Source organism: Pteropus medius, unplaced genomic scaffold (assembly GCF_902729225.1).
Source record: "Pteropus medius unplaced genomic scaffold, Ma_sr-lr_union100, whole genome shotgun sequence".
In the NCBI taxonomy this organism is placed as follows: Eukaryota; Metazoa; Chordata; class Mammalia; order Chiroptera; family Pteropodidae; genus Pteropus; species Pteropus medius.
Genome location: NW_024351073.1, coordinates 25926521 through 25946103, shown reverse-complemented (window position 1 = coordinate 25946103; position 19583 = coordinate 25926521). Strand labels below are relative to the sequence as shown.

The 19583-nt window shown below is 66.2% G+C and overlaps 2 protein-coding genes across 3 annotated transcripts in view; both read left to right on the top strand.

Annotated features, from left to right (window-relative positions):
• Positions 1-200: 200 nt before the first annotated feature.
• SLC6A19 (solute carrier family 6 member 19) lies at positions 201-14928 on the top strand. Of its 2 annotated transcripts, XM_039842836.1 has the most exons (13): positions 201-523; positions 2671-3008; positions 6560-6700; positions 7074-7211; positions 7990-8171; positions 8410-8520; positions 8819-8931; positions 10841-10969; positions 11055-11211; positions 12128-12332; positions 12452-12611; positions 13741-13903; positions 14102-14928. In XM_039842836.1, exons 2-13 carry the CDS (start codon positions 2807-2809, stop codon positions 14303-14305), a joined length of 1905 nt encoding a protein of 634 aa, XP_039698770.1. In that variant the 5' UTR covers positions 201-523; positions 2671-2806; the 3' UTR covers positions 14306-14928. The 2 variants fall into 2 exon arrangements, with proteins under 2 accessions (XP_039698770.1, XP_039698771.1); XM_039842837.1 differs by lacking the exons at positions 201-523; positions 2671-3008 and adding an exon at positions 5944-6468.
• Positions 14929-16162: 1234 nt separating this feature from the next.
• SLC6A18 (solute carrier family 6 member 18) overlaps positions 16163-19583 on the top strand; it is a 13132-nt gene continuing 9711 nt past the window's right edge. Inside the window, 5 exon segments of the mRNA XM_039842838.1 lie at positions 16163-16308; positions 16520-16646; positions 16649-16742; positions 18864-19004; positions 19466-19583. Of these exon segments, the coding sequence (XP_039698772.1) occupies positions 16178-16308; positions 16520-16646; positions 16649-16742; positions 18864-19004; positions 19466-19583 (611 nt within the window). The 5' untranslated portion in view covers positions 16163-16177.

Below are 19583 nucleotides of genomic sequence, written 5' to 3'. Positions count from 1 at the left end.
CAGCCCCACCCCACGTCTTCGTCGTGGACAAATGTAACTTCTCGCAGTCCGGCCTGGACAGACAGGGTACACTGAGGGAGCACATAGGAGGCACGAATTAGGTGATGTCTTCTGTACTGGGCAGGTGCCAAAGAGTGATACGGGCCAGGGCAGGGTGGACAGAGTCCCAATATGTGGCGTGTCCCAGGCCTGGGACAATGCCCGATGCGCCTGACCCGGTCAGAACCTTGGCCTGTCCAGGGACCCGCTGCCGTGGGGCCCAAGGTATCGGTCACTCTCAGTGTCCTGGGACTGTGGGGAGCGGTGTGTGCTGGCCCGCGGCTGGCGGGCGGGCGCCAGGGACAGTCTGCCCCCTGCCTGCCAGGGAGGGAGGGCTCGCCCAGCCTCCAGCTGCAGGACCGTATCGGGGTCCACGTCGACCGAGCATTTCCAAGGCGCCAGGCACCGTCCTCCGAGGGGCACTGTCAGAGAGCAGGAGGCGAGGACCCACCTGTGGACCCCGGATCCCCGCGGCAGGGGGCAGGTAGGGGAGCGCCTGTGCGGCTCGTTAGAGGGGAAGCAGGGTGGGGGCGGGCAGTGTGGGCAGGGGCGGGCTGCTATGCTCGTGGGCGCCCGGGGTGACTAGTGGTGTCTCTGCTGTGACTTGAAGGTGGACGCTGTAGGAAGATGGCTCCAGGCAGGGGAGCAGGCGGGGGCCCGGGGTGCAAGGCGCGGCCGCAGAGGGGCTTAGCTGTCATGGCAGGTCAGGCTGGACACGGCGAGCCCCCCACCTTTCCCCTGGAGACACAGGAGGATGGAAGGTTCTGAGCAGGAGGGATGGGGTGCAAGGCCCTTGCCGGGCTGAGAGCCCCACTCCACCTCACACCCCAAGGTCGCTGGCCAAAGGCGTCCCCCTCTTCAGCTCCGCCCGGACCCCCTCCAGGGCAGACTCCAGGACCTCAGTGGAGTAGGGTCCCTGGTAGCAGCCCCGTTCCTCCTCGTCACAGAGACCCACGGCCCTGCTCGCTCAGGCTCGGTGCCGGGCACCTGTTCCGTCCGCCTGTGCCATGCGGGGTTCCTGGGGAAGCACAGTGGGGTGGGTGTCGCCCTGGGAGGGCCTCAGGGCGCCGTGCTGAGGGCTGGGGCTCCGGGGGTTCATGGGCCAGGGACGGGGCCCCAGAGCCAGCTCCTGCCACTCCGGGCTCCCTCCATGGCGAGGCCAGACACCAGCCCTACCTCCCCGCACTGGGCGCCGTGCCTGTCTCCTATGGGGACTACCCCACCGCACGCCACTTCTCTCCCTCGCTGCCCTTTGGGGCCCAGGCAACCTCCTCCCGCCTCCACACTGCCCTCCCCCAGCCTGGGTCTGCCTGTCTGCAGAGGCCTCCACCCATCGGGCCCGCCCTGCCGTCTGCCCCGTCTCAGGACCCAGATGACCCTAAATGCTGACCCGAGCTCTTCCTTCTGGCCTCTACCCTTCCCCTGCGCTCCTACCCCAGTTCTGGGGTCGAAGGTCATGTCAGGCTCGTGAGCTCACTCATGCCTGGGTGACCCCCACCCAGCTCCTGGATTGTTCCATGAGCTCGGTATGAGCCAGTCGAGTGGGTGGCGGGAGCCTGGCCCCCCAGACATCACCGTCCAGCAGCACAGACCACTGATGACAGACACACAAGGGACACAGTGAGAGTCCGTCCTGGGGGAGGCCATGGGGCTGGGGCAGCGGGGCGGGGCGGTCAGGGAGGGCTCTGCTGAGAGCTGGCCAGACGGCCGGACAGGCTGGTAGGAAGGATGCTCCCGAGGGAAGGCCCCGGGCGGGCCAAGTGGACCATCAGCAGCCAGAGGGCAGGTGCAGTGGGGGGCCGGGAACCCCTAGGTCAGGGTGGGGGGTGTGGCCGGAGCGCTGAGGCTCACCTGGCCCCCACGTGGAACTGTGCCGGAAGGCCCCGCCCGCCTCGGTCTCAGCTGAGACACAACCCTGGGGCGGCCTCTCCTTGTCCCCCACCCCACCAGCCCGCTGGCCCTCCAGCCTCTCCGTGGCCCGGTGGTCACCGGGTAGAGGCTGCACTGCTTTTGGATGTATGGCTGACCCCCCTGCCCCTCTCTGCTGGGCAGGGACCGCACCTCCAGCGCCCATCCGCGACCGGCTCGGGGCTACCCCATACGTGGCCTCTGTGAAGGACAGTCCTGCAGCCCTGGGGGAGGCTTGGAGGCTGCAGTATGGTGGCTTGGGGACAGTGTCCTCCTGGAGCCTCGGGGAGGGCCTGCGGGGATGGAGCGGCTCTGGGCACCCTAGTGCCGGCTGGACCCAGCTTCTCTGAGCGGCTTTTCAGAGCCCAGAGCTCAGACCTAGAGGGGTCCAGTGTGAATACGCAGTGGGATGGGACCGGGGGTCCCCAGCACCTCGCCCGTTGGCAGAGAGAGTCGGGGGCAGACGGCCTTCCAGCTTCCTCCTGCAGGTGGGAGTGTGTGGCTGGTGGGGGGCCATGAGGGTCTGGGGAGAACCAGCATCCCACGAGCCCAGCAGGGCCACCCACGTGGTCACTACACCACGTCCCTCCTCCCGGGGAGTCTGGCTGCCTGAGCGCTCAGGGTGGGGGCGGCTCACCTGTGCCCGCAAGGGCTGCGTTTGCACAGGGGGAGGGGCCGGCCGGGCCTCCACAGATAAGGCATTAACAGTCCCGTGCCCTCCAGATCTGCTGACGCTTCCTGGCGGCCCAGGTACTTGCGGCGAGGTGCCAAAGGTTCCCTATAAAGTGCTGGGGCTCTGGCCACATCCACTCGCCCTCCGGCTTCCAGCCCGCTGCCGAGGGGACCCACTGCAGCCGCCATGGTGAGGCTCGTGCTGCCCAACCCGGGCCTGGAGGACCGCATCCCGTCCCTGGACCAGCTGGATGTCATCGAGAAGGAGGAGGCCAGCTCGCGGCCCACGTGGGACAACAAGGCCCAGTACATGCTCACCTGCGTGGGCTTCTGCGTGGGCCTGGGCAACGTGTGGCGCTTCCCGTACCTGTGCCAGAGCCACGGCGGAGGTAGGCCGGGTGGGCGAGCGGGGGGCAGGGCAGGCGGCACCGATGTCCCCAGGACCCCAGCACCGGATCGCAGAGGGGAGAAGTCTGGAGGGCGGGGGCTGTGGCCGGACGGCACGCATCGCCGGGAGCCCCCGCAGGCGCCGGCATCCTCACCTCTCTAGTGCTTCGCCTGGGTCGATGGGGGAGACCCAGACCCAGTGCCTGGACGTTGGGGGAGGCCACCTGCGATCCAGGACCCAGGAGCCCCGCCCTGTTCCCAGAGAACCGACCTGATCTGGGCACAGAGGATGGGATGACAGGGGATGGGGTGACGGGGGGGGGCGCGGCAGGGGCGGGCAGAGAGGGACCTCCTGCTCCCCCGGATAGAGCCCCTCCTCTGAGCATGGAAGTTGCCAGCATGTGGGATGGTAAGGCCAGCCCTCCCAGTGCTCACCCTGCAGTCCTAACCCCACAGGCGGGCTCAGGGGAGCCTTCCCCCGGGCTGAGGCTGCTCCCTGCCCCCTGGATGTGGAGCCCCACGGGGGTGCTGGCGCTCAGCACCACGATCTTGTCCCTCCTGGTGTCAACAGGCTGCAGGGACCAAGGTCACGCCCGTTGTGCCCTCAGCCCCTGTGCATCCCTGGCTCTGTCTCCCCCGGGCCTGCAGCCCTGAGAGGGGTCAGAATGGGTGCCAGCCGCATCCGTCATGGAGGCGGGGGTCTGGGGCAGGGGCCATGCTCGCCGGAGGCACAGGCCCTGCAGAGCTGGCTGGGCGCTGGGGACACTCCTGGTCTGTGGGCTTCTGAAAAATCTCCCTCGAAAGGACGAAGCCTCTCTGCCCTCCCTGTGTGTTCTGTCCCAGCCGGCCCTGAGCCCTGGTCGGGAGCTGAGTGTCTGGCCCCCAAGCCCAGGAGACAGTTGCTGAGGACAGTGACAAAGCTGGCAGGTGACCGCTCTGGGTGACGTTTCCCACCCTGCAGGCCAGCTGTGGGGAGGGAGCCATCCAGTAACCTGGAGAGAGAGACATCTCAGAACCCTGAAGGCCAGTCCTGATTTGGTGAAAACTTAATTGGCCTTCAGTTATTTCCAGGAGTTTTGGGTAATTTGAAAGTCAAACAAATCACCATTTATTTCATGTTTAGCTCTGTGCTTTGAAAGAATACAGTGAAATGTGGAAAGCAGAGGGAGCTCCAGAGAAGCCTCGGCCCCAGGGCCGGGTGGGCGGCGGCCGGGTGCATGCGTGCCACGGGAGCCCCTGTGTGTCGCATGACAGGGAGACGTGTTATCACGAGAAGGGCCCAGATTCCGGACCTCTGACGGGGGCACCTATGTGGCAGGGAGCGCCCGATGGGCTGGGCCCCCGCCCGCGTCCCCGGCCGGCCCCCTGCGGTTTGCTTTCTGGGGTTCACCTTCAGCCAGAGGCAGAGCACAATGACCGCAGGCAGAGCCGCCTCAGCCACGCCAAGAGAGATGGGCACAGGGGCCTCGGGGCGGGGACGCCCCTGGCGGGAGTGAGTGGCATGTCACGTTCAGCCGTCAGGGACCAGCGAGAGAGACTCAGGGCCCCGCGGCCCCTGTGTGGGGGGTGGGCTCGGCCCTTCCCTGACGAGGGCCTTTCAGAAGCCCTGGTTGAGTCAGGATCAGAGCCCGCATCCTGGCGCCACCGCCCTCACCTGGGCCTCGGGTCCCTGCCGTGAAGCGGGCGGTGATGGAGGGCTACCACCCCTTGGCTGTGTCCCCAAGCTACGCCGTGCAGCTTGCAAGCCAGCGGGGGCGGGGGCGGGGGCCTGCCAGGACCGAGAACCAGGAGACTTGGCCTGAGGCAGGACTCAGACCACTCAGAGCATCGGCCAGAATGGCCACATCCTTGTTACCAGACGGTCCCCCGCTGAGAGTTCTGGACCAGCGCCAGGCCCAAGAGCACGGCTAGGCGAAGTGTGTCCCCCGTAGCCTCAGACCGCCACGCGTCCGCACTGCCCAGTCTGTCCACAGGGCTGCCATCCCTGACGCGTGGCGGCACCCTTGCCCCTCCCCGTTCTGCGTGCAGCAGAGATGGTGTGCGGGCTGAGGGAGCCCCAGGAGGCAGTGCCCCCAGGGGCCACGCTGCCCACTCAGCACCTCTCCAGCCCGGCCCGGCCCTGCACCGGTGAAGTCAGCAGGTCTCCCTGGGGCATCGCTTGGCATCCTGCCCCCCCCCCACACATGGTGCAGGACAGAGCCGCGCCTCAGACCCTGCTGCCCCACCTCCGGCTCCCTAAATTCTCAGAGAGAAGAGAAGCGAGCTACGCTCCTGATCTCTCCACCTGGCCAGTACCACCCCGCCTCTGTCTGCACGGTGTCCGGTGTCCGTGAGGTGGGGACTGCGCCCGCGCTGACGGCAGCCCCGCGCAGTGTCTGCCCATGCCTAATTCTGAGGCCCCCCCCCGCCTTTCCAGCCCCGCCTCATCCTCACCCCCCCCCCCCCCACGCAGCAGGCCAGACTAAACTAGTTTTGCAATAGCCTCTGAGTTTCTTGGGAGAGAAGCTGAGCGTCCAGGAGCTAAGAACCCGCTCGTTCTTGGGAAGAGCCAGGCACGAATGCCCCTGCCCAGGCCAGGGGAGCTGGGCGAGTGGCCCTCTGGCCGCATGGGACAGCCCCACGACGTGGGGACACGGGAGGGCTTGCTGCCCTTCAGGCACCCTGGGGCGGGGCCTAGCCCGGCCCCGTTTTGTTGGCGGCGTTCGTGTGTGTTCCCCACCCTCCCACCCTCTCTGCTCACTGGCCGTGGAGCCTGCTGGGACGCAGACCGCCTTCCGGGGACCCGGGGAGCCCCAGCCTCCTGCCTGGGAGTCTGGGAGGGGCTCCAGAGCGAGGGCAGCAGAGGTTCCCTGCCCACGTGGGGTTTCCAGGGGCGAGGGGGAATCTCCTGGTGGAGACGGGGGCGGTGTGTGTGATCTGTGGGCGAAGGTGACATTGTAGAGAGGATGGGACACGTAGGGACCGCAGACTTGCTTTCCTCTGGGTAGTTTTGCCCAAAAGGTTTGCCTGTCGAGCTCCCGAGAAAGCGTGAGAGAGGCGAATTTTTTCTTACTGGAACTTTACCCTCAACGGCACCGGGACTGGAGAGAGGACCCTGCCCAGGAGCCTGGCCCTGGCTGCACCCCGCTCCCATTCCCCTGGGGGACCCGGCTGCTGCGTCATCCCGCTGTCTGCTTTTCACCTCCTCACGCTGAGTTCGCCATCCCGTGCGGGCGAAGTTGCCACACCGTCCGCGCCTTCTCGGCTGGACTCTGAGCCCTGCACTCCGCCCCGCACGGGGACACCTTCACTGGTTCCTGTGCTCACCCTACAGGGCAGGCGCAGCCTTGGGGGGACAGCAGATAAGCTGGCCGCTGTCATGAGGCAGCACGAAGAGCCAGCCGTGAAACTGCCGATGGCCGTCGCGGGCAGTGGCGGTGGCGGCGATGGCATCCTGTTTGTATTTGTGACAACGTTCTGCGGGTGCTCTGTGCCAACACCTGTGTCCCCAGAGGGGGCCTTTTGCCCCGTGGCCTTCGGCTGCTGACGCATTGCCTGCCCCCCCCCCCCCCAGGAGCCTTCATGATCCCGTTCCTCATCCTGCTGGTCCTGGAGGGCGTCCCGCTGCTGTGCCTGGAGTTTGCCATCGGGCAGCGGCTGCGCAAGGGCAGCGTGGGCGTCTGGAGCTCCATCCACCCGGCCCTCAAGGGCGTAGGTGCGTGGGAGCGGTGTAGGCACCCTCTCTCCTGCTGCCTCTGTTTCCGGGGGGCTCACCGTCCCGGCCCTCTGCAAACCCTCCCCTGGAATCTGACGGAAGGGTCAGTGGCAGGGGCCAGGCTGGGGCCGCTCCCGTCTGGGCAGCGGAGGTGCTCGGGTGCTCGGGGTCTGAGAAGGTGTAGAATGGGGAGCGCAGTCCCCACTGCCGCCCACGGCAGGCTCGGCGAGCCCCCGAGGGGCCGCCCCCTGTCCTCTGGGACCCTCCGTGCTCTCACAGGCCTCTGTGGAGGAGGCCCCGGGACCGCCCCGCCTCCCGCAGCGCCCCTCCCCCGGCGGTGCGCGGGTGCCCGCAGCGTGTCCTTGCCCCCCAGGCATCGCGTCCATGTTCGTGTCCTTCATGGTGGGCCTCTACTACAACACCATCATCGCCTGGGTCCTGTGGTACTTCTTCAACTCCTTCCAGGACCCCCTTCCGTGGAGCACGTGCCCGCTCAACGCCAACCAAACAGGTGGGCCCGCCTGCACCCCTGAGCACGGCCCACGAACAGCGGCCCTCTGGGTTCCCCAAATTCAGATGGTTGTGGCTCGGGTGGGCGAAAACCAGGGCACATTTAAGGCAACAGTGAATTAAAAAAAAAATCACCACGCGGGAGAAAAGCCCTTAAAAGGAGGCGCTTCGGCCTCAGGGGGCAGGGCGCTGGCTGAGGCTGGGGTGAAGCCAAGGCAGACGCCTCCGCCTTCCGGTAGTGGCCAGGTAAGGCAGTGGCCCGACCCTCCTCTGTCCCCTGCCACCACATTCCCCAGGGGCTTCTTCTCTGCAGTCACCCACCCCTCACCACTGGGTCCTCCTGGAACCCCCCATGGAAGGGAGTGGGGTGCACAGGACATGCGCTCAGCTCAGAGGCAGGCACACACCTGAGTCAGGCCGTGGACTGCCTGATCTGTGAGCACGGGTCCCACAAGCAGGGCGTGGCCAGTGCACGGATATGTGTGTGCGTGCATGTCCGCTTGGTGTGCTCACACTGTGCGCACACATGCATGCACGGGTGTACACGCCCACAGTGCACATGCACGCGTGGGTGTGTGCACACGGGTCCGCACGTGTGTAGCTGTGCACATACGTGTCTGCGTCCCCGTTCGTGCACACACGTGCATGCGTGCACGACCTCCCTGGCGTCAGTAGTCGGGAGCGCGGCCCGCGTTTCCTGCGCCGGGCGGTGCTCTCTGCGGAGCTCCGCGGCTCCTGCTCTCGGCGACCCGCGCTGACCGTGAGAGCGCCCCCCGCAGGCTACGTGGAGGAGTGCGCCCGCAGCTCATCCGTAGACTATTACTGGTACCGCGAGACCCTCAACATCTCCACCTCCATCAGCGATTCGGGCTCTGTGCAGTGGTGGATCCTGCTGTGTCTGACCTGTGCCTGGAGCATTCTCTACGTGTGCACCATCCGCGGCATCGAGACGACCGGCAAGGTGCGCGGGCTGCGGGGGCCCCGGGGGGCGCGCCGGGGCTGGCTGCCCCTCCGCCGGCCTGGAGGGGCGCGGCCCGTGGGCGGGTCTGGGAGGGGCCTCTGCCGCCCGCAGCGTGGCCCCCAGGACTGGGCGCCGGCCCGAAGGTGCTCACACGCGCCGGCTACCTGGGTGGAAGCAGCCGGGGGTCCTGCCTGACCAGCCCTGTCTCCCCCTCGTCCCACACCGGCCGTGTCCCCAGGCCGTGTACATCACCTCGACACTGCCCTATGTCGTTCTGACCATCTTCCTCATCCGAGGCCTGACGCTGAAGGGAGCCGCCAACGGTATCGTCTTCCTCTTCACGCCCAACGTGAGTGTCCCACCGCCCGCCCCCGGGGGGCCAGGCCCTGGGGCGGAGGCCACGCCGGGGGGGGCCAGGCCTCCCGGCCTTGGACCAGCCTTGGCCGGTGCCGGGGCCCCTGGACGCATGCGCGCTGGGCCTGCGCGGGCCGCAGCTTCCGCGCCGTCAGCTGCCAGCGTCGGGGGCGCTGTCTGTCCGGCCACCCGCCTGGGGCGCACGCGTCTCCCTTGGACCACCCACCATCCCCTTGCTTTCCCGTGGCCGCTCATCCTGCGGCGCGTGACTGAGGGTCCCTGTCTGGCTTCAGGTTGCAGAACTGGCCAATCCGGTGACCTGGCTGGACGCGGGAGCGCAGGTCTTCTACTCCTTCTCCCTGGCCTTCGGGGGCCTCATCTCCTTCTCCAGCTACAACTCGGTCCAGTGAGTGTGGGTGGGTCTGGCCGGCAGAAGGCTCCGTGCTGGGAGGCGGCAGTGTGGGGTCTGGGCGGCTCTCACCGCCCAGGACCCTGACGCTGGCCTCCCCGGGGCCTCCCATGCGCCCCTGTGGTCGACAGTGAGCCCTGGTGTTCCCACGCGCCCTCCCTGGTAGCCCTTCGGCATCCAGGACCCCAGGTGCCCACGCCCACAGCTACCCAGACCAGCGCCCACTCAGAGGGGCCCCCCAGGGCCTTCGGAGGAATGCAGCTGGTGTCTGTTCACTGCCACCACCATTTATGGGGCGCCTACTGCGTGCCCTCCCTGGCGCTCCAGGGTCGGGCCTCCTGCGGTCTGTGGGACCAGCAGGACAGCGGGCCATGGGGGGGGGCTTGAGGCCAGGCGGAGTCTCTCATGAGGCTGGGCACAGTCCAAGTGCATCCGGAGCAGACTCGAGTGGAATAGGGGGGAGGCGGAGGGCGGATGCCCCATGGGCTGCTGGCCGTGGGGGACAGTTTGAGAGGGCGGGGCTGGGCAGGGCGGTGGCGAGGTCTCTGGGACACTCTCCAGCAGACTGGACAAGAGGGAGCGGGGACAAGCTTTTATGGATGCTTCACTCCGGCTGCTCCCGCCCCGTGCCCTCCCCCCCTCCGTTCAAAGTGCAGCTGCGGTGGGTTTGCGTGCAGCCGTTGCCACGGTCTAATTATGAATATGGTCGGCACCGGAGAGCCCCGCTGGCAGTCACTGCCCCCCGCCCCTGGCAACAGGATCTGCCTTCTCTCCGGGGACCTGCCTCGTCTGCACAGGTCACAGACACGACCCCTGCAGGACATCCGTGGTGTCTGGCTTCTCTCACTGAGCAGTGTCCTCGAGGCTCACCCTTGTTGGTCACGCGTCAGAAGCCAGTGCCATCCAGGGCCTGGGTGGGGCACGTCCTGTTAGCTGCCCCGCTGCTGTCGGATGCCGGGTCGCTTCCACTTTTTGGCTGTTGGGATCCGTGCCTCCGCGAACGCGTGGGCGCAGGAGTTAGTGTGACGCGTGTCCCAGCCTCCTGGCCGTACAGCTGGGAGCAGAAGGGCTCCGCGTGCGATCCGCTGGGAGCCGCCAGCCCGTTTCCGCGGCCGCAGCCCCATGCGCTGCCCCCGGCCGAGTGGCCGCAGCGTCTCACGCTCTCCCACCGCTGGTTACCGTCTTCGGCCATCCTGGTGGTGGGCTGCGGTGTCTCACTGGTTTGCATTTCCCCGGGGGCTCATGGACGAGGTCGGCTTCTGCTGAGAGCATCTGGAGGTGCTGCATCAGCAGTGGGGGCAGAGCTGCTGGGTGGGGCTGGGGGAGGTCAGCTGGTTGAGCTCTGGACATGCTGAGCTGAGGCGGCCTTCAGGTTCAGCTGGCGGTGGGGAGCCCTCAGCTGGGAGGAGACAGGGCCCCAGGGGCCAGGAGGGGGTACAGCGTGGACTGGGGAGGGGCGTGGGCGAGTAGGGGGCCTGGACCAAGCCGCCTCGGAGCCTTCGGGCTGGGACCATGAGGCCCTGGCCATTCCTGCCTGTGCGAGGACGAGGGCTCGGGCTCCCTGAGGACACGCTCGCTGGGCCCAGAGCAGCTGCTGGCCAAGGAGGAATTTGCATACAGGTGTTTCCCACCTCAGTGCTGGGGGGTGAAGGCTGCTCCAGGGACTCGGGGGCTTCTCTGGCTCCAGGCTGCAGCACAGGTGGCTGTGATGTGGTGAGAGGGGACACAGCCCTCTGGTGGCCCTTGCCGGGCACTAGTGGGGGAAGGGTGGGCGGGTGCGCCGCGGCCCCTCCCCCGCCGCACCCAGCGCCGCAGGCTCAGGCTGGGCTCCTTCCCCGTGCCATGCGGCCAGGTGAGTGGACCCCGAGACCCCGGCCCGCGGTGACCCAGCCGCCCTCGTCCACAGCAACAACTGCGAGATGGACGCGGTGATCGTGTCCGTCATCAACGGCTTCACGTCCGTGTACGCAGCCACCGTGGTCTACTCCATCATCGGCTTCCGTGCCACCGAGCGCTACGACGACTGCTTCAGAGAGTGAGTGCCCCTCCAGGCCCGCGCCGCCTCCAGGGAGCCCGCCGGGCCTGCCGCGCCCAGGGCATCCGCCTTGCTCTCTTCCCAGGAACATCCTGACGCTCATCAACGGGTTCGACCTGCCTGAGGGAAATGTCACCCAGGAGAACTTTGAGGCGGTACAGCAGTGGTGCAATGCCACCGACCCCGTGGCCTACGCCCAGCTGAGCTTCCAGACCTGCGACATGAACTCCTTCCTGTCCGAGGTGAGCCCCTGCGGGGCGGCGCAGCCAGAGGGAAGGACGCCCCCAGGGCACACTGAGCTCCCCGGGGACCCAGCTCCCTGAGCCTGTCCCCACCCCCACGTGCCTGCCCACCTCTGACCCTCCTGCCCCGCCGGGTCCTGGGTGCCTGGTCAGGGGCCCCAGCGTCTGTCCGGCCATGAAGCCCCATGTTCCACACCCTGTGGGGCCGAGGCAGGGACGGCGGCCACCAGCCTGGCCTTCTCCAAGGCCACATGTCACACAACGGAAACTCCCCTGGTCTGCCGTGAGCATAAGCCCTTCCATAAAAAGCCGGCGTCATTGTAACTGCTCTTTTGAGACGACCGGGGACCTGGTGGCACATTTTATTTCAGGCTGGCGGGCGTCCGTCAGCCACCCCGGTGCCAAGGTCATCGTCGGCTGAGGCATGGATGCTTTTCAGCACCAGTCCTCACGATTAGCGGCGCGTACGTACGGTGGAGCTTGACGGACCAACGTTTACTCGTTTTAACTTCGCATTTTTCTTCTTTGGAGCCACTCAGTATTGGGGCACGTCGAGCATTTTCAGGGCCTCGCACAGTGGCGAGCAGCTGGATTTCCCAAGCGTCGCGTGGCCAGCCCCTCCCTCCTCCACGCGGCTGGCTGCTCGTATGTGGCCCCGCTGTTCACCCCCTTCGTTTCCGAGCCCCCACGGCCCTCCAGAGTGGACGGGGTGGACACGCGTGAGTGCCGTGACGCCGCCTCAGGGCCCCGGACTGCTGCCGGACGACACGACCGCGAGACATGACTCAGCAACTAAAAACAGTCAGGCCTGAAGGACGAGGGCTGCCTGTCTCCCAAAGCAGGCGGACAGCGACTGCGGCCCAGGGCCCGGGGCCGCGTGTGCTGCGCGTGGCTGACGCGTGTGCTTGCCGTGCAGGGTGTGGAGGGCACGGGGCTGGCCTTCATCGTCTTCACAGAGGCCATCACCAAGATGCCGCTGTCCCCACTGTGGGCCGTGCTTTTCTTCGTCATGCTCTTCTGCCTGGGGCTCTCGTCCATGTTTGGGAACATGGAGGGCGTGGTCGTACCCTTGCAGGACCTCAAAGTCGTCCCCAAGAAGTGTCCCAAGGAGTTGTGCACAGGTACACAGGCCAGCAGGCGGGCGGCGGGGGGCGGAGCCAGGCTGTGGGGCCAGGCGGGCAGCGGGGCCAGGCCCAGCCACAGGCAGGAGCTCTGCCTGCAGCGGCCCCTCTGCCCACAGGCCTCCTCTGCTTGGGGATGTACCTCGTGGCCTTCATCTTCACGCTGAACTCCGGCCAGTACTGGCTGTCCCTCCTCGACAGCTATGCCGGCTCCATCCCTCTGCTCGTCGTTGCTTTCTTCGAGATGTTCTCTGTGGTCTACGTGTACGGCATGGACAGGTAGGGGGGCCGGCACGCGCCAGCCCCAACAGCCACAGGCACCTTCCGCCCCGGGATTCACCAGCCAGGTGTTTTATAAGGACTGGGGGTCCGTGGCAGGGATGCCCCATGGTTGGGGTGCTCCAGACCTTTCTGGGGGAGAGGGCTCTGTAGCCAGACAGACTCGGGCAAGGACAGGGGCTGTGTGGCCCTTTCAGCTGTCCCTGTGGCCAAACACACAGGGCGTCCCCCCATTATAGATGGGGGATCAGGAACATGGCACAGACCTCAGGAGCCAGACTCGCCACGACTTCAGATACTCGCTGGTGTCTCTTAGTGTAAGACGTGCACGCACCCTCCAGGGGTGCCCGCTTTGAGAAGCCTGGTCCGTGTCACCAACACACACGTGTGCAAGGGCACACGTGCAGGGTGCTTGTCTCCGCCACACGATGCGAACAGCCGAGGTGGCAGCCAGCGGGAGACTGAGGAGCACCCAGCAGATGTTGCCACGTGGCTGCTGCTGGTGTGAAGCAGGCGTGACGGCCCCAGTGATTGCACACCCATCCGTGAATGACCCAAGGACACTTCAAAGCCAGACACTTGCTGCCTAGGTTGCCGTGCAACGCTGACCCAGAGAGGCCACATGAGCGGGAGGCAGAGAGCCGGGAGTGGCCCCAAGCAGACCTGTCACCACGCTCGCAGGCCCTGCTGGGCTGAAGGCCTGGGCACCTCTGCTTTTCCAGGAGTGCCCTCCAGGCTCCCCGGTCGTCTTGGGCAGCTCACGGTTTGCATCCTGCTCCCTCTGTTCTGACTTCTGCAGACAGCAGACTCGTTTGTGCAGAAGAGAGTTCGGCACAGGGTGGGCGGGAGACGGCGGTGCCGCTGCCCGCTTCGCCCGCCAGACGCACGACCCCTGTTGGCATCAGCCTGCCCAGGGTGTGAGTTCACAGGTCCGAGCGGTGAGCCGTGGCTCCAGAGGGGCTTCTGGCGTGCCATGGGCCTTCCCAGGAGGGCGTGTCTTTGCCTAGAAGAACGCCAGAACCACGATGGGGGAGAGGCCCGGCGAGGCAGCTCAGGACGCCTGCAAAGGCTGGAATGCAAGGCCGGCGTTGTCTCCCGGGTGACAGCTCCCTCCGGCCTCTGCTTCCAGGTTTAACAGAGACTTGGAGTTTATGATCGGCCACAAGCCCAACATCTTCTGGCAAGTCACGTGGAGAGTGGTCAGCCCCTTGCTCATGCTGGTCATCTTCCTGTTCTTCTTAGTGGTCGAGGTCAACGAGGAGTTAATATACAGCGTCTGGGACCCTGCCTATGTGAGCGCACAGGCCTCCAGGCAGGGGGCCGGGGTCACGTTCCCTGTGGGCAGGTGGGGGACAGGTGACCCTGGGTGTCTCTCCCCTCCCCTACGTGGGCCAGAGGGTGGGGATCCCAGGGAGAAGAGGCATCGCGCCCCCTGAAGGAGACCCCGCTGCTGCCTCTGTCTGCTCCACCGGTGGTCGCTCTGTCTCCAGGAGGGATTTCCCAAATCCCAGAAGGTCCCGTATCCAGACTGGGTGTACGGCGTGGTGGTCATCGTGGCCGGCGTGCCCTGCCTCACCATCCCCGGCTTCATCCTCTACACGCTCATCAGGAACCGCTGTCAGAGGCCAGAGAACGAGCAGGGGCTGGTCAGCTCGCTGTCCATCGCCTCTGTGAATGGGGACCTAAAGTACTGAGCGGCCAGCCCACGCTGCACGTGCTCATGTGCACACGCACGTGTGGGTGTGCACACGGGCGAGACTGCACACGTGTGGGTTACACACAGGAGCATATTGTGTGAGCATGTGCACGTGTGTACATGCGTTCACATATAAGTGTACGTCATACATAGGTGTGTCATGTGTTTGGGCACACGCGAGCATATGCATGCGCGTACATGCTTACACGCATGTGTGTACATACATGCGAGTGCACGCGTGCATGTATACATGTGTGCAATTATATGTATTTATGAATGCGTGAGTATATGTGTGAGCACGTGCTATGTGGTATCCGCATGCATGTAAGCATGTGAGCGTGAGCACGTGTCTACTGTGCAGTCTGTGTACGTGTGTATACAGGCATGCATGCACAGCCACGTGCATGCACGTGTGTGTGCAGGTACATGTGCGTGCTGCCCTGCAGTGCACACATCTGCCACGTGGGGCCCAGCTGCCCTGTGGCCTCCCTTGTCATGGAGATGCTGGGCACGTGCTCAGGTCCTGCCACAGCTCCCGGGGGGGTCGGAGCTGCAGTGGGAACTGCGCCTGTGGGGGTCGGGGCAAATCGGGACAGTCTCGCTGCCCCCAGCCCTTCCCCTTGACCTGCAGTAATGGGGACACTCGTACCCCCTGACGAGGGCCCCATCTAGAACAGGCTGTGGACCCCTAGGCTGGGGAGCTGGACGGGACCCGGCCCAGAGTTCCCGAGTGCCGGTCGGCAGTGTTCCAGCTCAGTGAATGCTAAGCCATTTAATCATTGCTTCTGGCTGCCACGGATAGGTGACAGTTAAATAAAACTCAACTTGACACAATTTAAGGCAGAAACGCCTTGTGCATTTTTTTAAGAGGACATCGACTGTGTGAATTTTTAGCCAGATATTGGAAAAGACGGATTACAGGGTAACTCAGGCTTGGTCTCTGAGGTCGAGGATGGTCCGTGAACCCTGAGCCACGTCAGGGCTGTGACGGCCGGGGAGGCCGCCTGCTCGGGCCCACTCGGTGGCAGCCGGCATCAGCTTTTGCCCCGTCACGGGATGGGCACTTGCGGTGCTTGTCCCAACAAACTGGCCACCTCCGCTTTCCGGGGGAACATCTCGAAGCTTGAGTTAAACTGGACTCCGGGAATTCTCCGGGCGGAGGCGAGGTCCCTGCACCATGTTCCGTCCCTATGGCGCCTCCAGCCCGGAGCCCGGCTGAGCCCCCCTAGGCCCTGGCCGGTCCCCTGGACGCTGTGATCCATGGAAGCCCCGGCGGCAGAGGAGGGGGCTGTCCCCCGGTGAGGGGGGCGAGGTCGGGGGGGGAGGCTGTGCCCCCTCCTGGCCGCCCCTCCCCGCTCCCCTTCAGTCTCGTCGTCTTTGATTCTCCCCTTTGTCACCCTTTGCTCTCAACCAAAGAGAATCTCTCCCACCGCGTCCACGGCCCACGGACTTGGGGTCGTGGCTGCACACGAGACAGTGTCCGGGCCTGTCCTGGTGGAAGAGTCTGCCATGGGGGCAGGGTCCACGTGCCCAGCTGAGTCCTCTCCGTGTCAGCTTGTCACCCCTTCCTCGAAGGGAACCGTCACATGCCTCCAACCTGGCGGAGCCACCCTCCCTGTGTGCAGCAGGTGTCACCTTGTGCAGCCCCTTGCCCGAGAGTGACCGTGGATACCGAGGTGGGGGCAAAGCTGCAGGGCCGAGAGGAGGAAGCCCCGCCTGTGACTGCAAAGGTCACCACTGTGTGATCCCATCTCCACGACATTCTTGAAATGACAACTGGACACTGGACCTTGTCAGGAGCCGAGGGGCGGGGGTGGGGAGGATGGGAGGTGGACGTGGCCATGAAAGGGGTCTGGGGGACCCTGTGGCGATGGGCGTGTCCCACATTGACCCGTGGACGTCGACATTCCACTCTGACATTGACGAGATGTTTGCAGGCTGCCGCCGCCAGGGGACCAGGCTCATGGGCGCTCTGCAGCGCGTCTTAGACGGGACGTGCAGGTCAGCGACCATCTCACACACAAACAGCTAACCGCGCCCCGGTCTGGGGCCCCCGAGCGTCCCCGCGGGGACAGAGGCCCTTGCTGGGAACGGTCCGTTGGTGGCACACATGGGCCTTCAGCAGCAGCAGCCATGCGGGCAGGGCCGGGCAGTCAGGGGGCCCGGACAAGTTACCGATTAACCGGCTCCGTGGTTTTCCTTTAAATAACAGGGATACAGCTGGAGGGGGCACAGCAGAGGTTCTGGAGGGCTCCACGGGGCCGGGACTGGGCATGGCGAGCGCCCCGGGCGCAGCCTCACTGGGGGTCGGCCGTGGGGACGGGAGGCCCAGGTGGGAGCCACTGGGTTGCAGTACCTGCTGAGCTGCGTGGGGTTTGCCGTGGGCCTGGGCAATATCTGGAGGTTCCCGTACTTGTGCCAGAGCCACGGTGGAGGTGAGGCTGCGCGGGAGGCGGGGGGCAGGTGCACCCCAGACCCGGGAGTTAGTGACACAAGTGATGCAGGGAGAAGCCTGCCCCCTGGGGTCCGGTCTGAGGCACCCAGCCCAGCCCTAGGGGCCCGGGGAGCCCTCCGCACGCCACCTTGCCTGGTGCCACTGCGTGCGTGGACTCATCAGTGTCGCCCGTGGGCCCCTGGCTGTCGGGAGCTGTGGCCTGGCCCACCGGCGCCCCTAGGACGGCGGGCACCCACCGGAGGCCGCGGGCGGGGTGGTCTGTCGACGGTCAGAAGGAGCTCAGCTTCTCCGCCCACGGGCCAGCGTCTCCACGCGGTGCGAATGTGCGTGTCGCCTTCCCCTCTCGGTGCTGGGGACGCGAGGGCACCCACACCAGCCCCCTGTGGCAGCCGACGTGGAATGTCACCCGATGCTGTCCCCAGACGGGATGGCAGAGGACTTCCCAGGCCGGGCTCGTCCTGTTCTGCTGTCCCCCCATCTAGGGGCCGTCCTGGGCTCAGTGCCGGGTCAACTCGCCTTCAAGGCTCCCTCGTGAGACCGGGAGGGTCCCTAAGCCCTCACAGGGACACCTGGCTCCACGGGTGTCTGGTTGGGAGTGGCAGTGTCTCCCCCGGGAAGCAGGGGGCAAGCGCGTGTGCTGTGTGGTCCCTAGTGGTGGCCTCAGCCTTCCCCTTCCCAAGGACATGCAGACAGCCCTCCCGGCCACAGCAGGTAGACAGAGGACAAGCCATGCTGGGGAAACAGGCGGAGGACAGAGCAGGGCCTGACTGGCTGGGAGAACCCGTCGCCGCTGCCCGAGAGGTGTCGGGGTCCCTGGGCGTGGGGCAGGGCGCACGGCCTCGGGCCTCCTGATGGCGAGACCCCTGAGGGCCGCTGGAGACGCTCACACCGCCCCTACGTGCCGCCTCCCTCAGCTGCCCCGAGCGTGGAGGTGAGCGCGGTGCGGAGCAGGCCCGGGGCCAGGATGGACGTGCGCGGTCACCGGCCTCTGCACAGGTCCCACTCAGCAGGGCGGGAACTGGCCCGAATCCTCGTCTCTTCGTGGGCCAAGGCTACCTCATGTGGCGCCAGGGGGCCGGGCCCTGTTGCCACAAGGGCCAAGGGCAGTCCCTGTGCCCCCTGAGCCCGTGGGCTTCTGCAGGGTCCGTGATCTGAAACGTTTCCTGAGGCTCTACCTGCAGATGCGAGACACTCATTCAAGTGTCACGATACGTTTTGTTTGTCTCGCACGCTTCCGACGAACGTGTCCCCCCACGCGCGGGCCCTTCGGCCCCCGGCCGCCACTGCTTGTTTGGGTACGAGATGTATTGGTGAGCAGGTCGTGCACCCCGTTTTTAATTTGTACAAGCTCATCATACTGAAGGTGGCTAGCGTTTTCTCTCCTGTTGGGGATTATTCAGTTTGTAAGTCTCTGCGAATGCGAGCCTCAGGCGACACTGTGACCGTGTGGAGCCGGACATGCCGCGGTCACCACTTCCTGCTCTGTGGGGATGGCCACAAGCGGCTGCTGGGGACTCCGTCCTCCCAACCGCACGGGAATGTCCGCGGGCCCGGAGACGTGGAGGGCCAGCTTTGTCATGCGGGCCTTTTAGGCGGAGGCTTCGGGTCCCACTTGTGCTGGGTGCTGGGTCTGTGGGCTCCGGGAGAGGCCAGGGCCCGGCTCACAGCCCCCAGTAGCCGGCACAGAGCGTGGCTCTGTCCTTCCTCCGCCAGCCGCAGGGAAGATGGGCGCCACTGCCGAGCTCTGCCTGCTCCTCCTGGGGCCCTCAGCCCGCTGTGCAGTGGGGCCGCCTCCTGTGCCCACAGTGGGGTGTGGAGGGAAGGCTGCAGGCCAGGGACCGAGAGGGTCCTGGCCCAACTCAGGGCGACGCTGGGGAGACCTGGTGAGACGTCGGCCTTCTCCAGCATCCCGGCGATCAGGACCAGCTCCCCGGCGCCAGTCACAGGGTCTCAGTGGGAAGGGAGTGGCCGCTTGTTGATGAAGCTGCCTCCGAAGCACCAAGTGATTCCGAACAGCGGCAACAGGGCCCCGGCGTGGGGGCCTGGCCCTCGCAGCCGCGAGCCTTCTGCCCCCGCCTCGCTGACGGCCGCCTGCTTGCAGGGGCCTTCCTCATCCCCTACCTCTTGGCCTTGGCCTTCGAGGGGATCCCGCTGTTCCACATCGAGCTCGCCATCGGCCAGCGGCTGCGCAGAGGCAGCGTCGGCGTGTGGACGGCCATCTCGCCCTACCTGGGCGGAGTTGGTAGGTGCCTGCTGGGGCCCCCGCCGGCAGCTGCTCGAGGAGGCTGGGCTGGGGGCTGCAGACGAAGGAGGCGGCCCAACGCGGGTGTGCAAGGAGACCCGGGCAGCAGCGTCCCCGCCACACTCTGAGGAGGCCTTGCTCGTTTCCCTGAGGAAGGGCTTAGGTGCGGGGTGAGCCCAGGGTGCAGGAGGCCGAGGCAGCCCTGTCCCACGTCCAGGGAGCTCACTGGCCAGGGGGTGGCAGGGACAGAGGACGATAAGATGAGGCAGCGCCTGCCAGGAGGTGTGGCTGACCGGGTGGTGGGCGATGGTGGGGTGATGGGTAAGTGGGGCGATGGTGGTGATGGGTGGTGGGGCGATGGTGGGGAAGCGCAGTGGGGTGGGCGGTGGTGACTGGCCCGGCGGCTCTGGCGCAGGCCGCGTCAGCACGGCAGTAACCATGGGGACTGTCACGTGCCGCAGGGCTGGGCTGCCTGTCCGTGTCCTTCCTGGTCAGCCTCTACTACAACACCGTGCTGGCCTGGGTGCTCTGGTACCTGCTCAACTCCTTCCAGCACCCGCTGCCCTGGAGCGTCTGCCC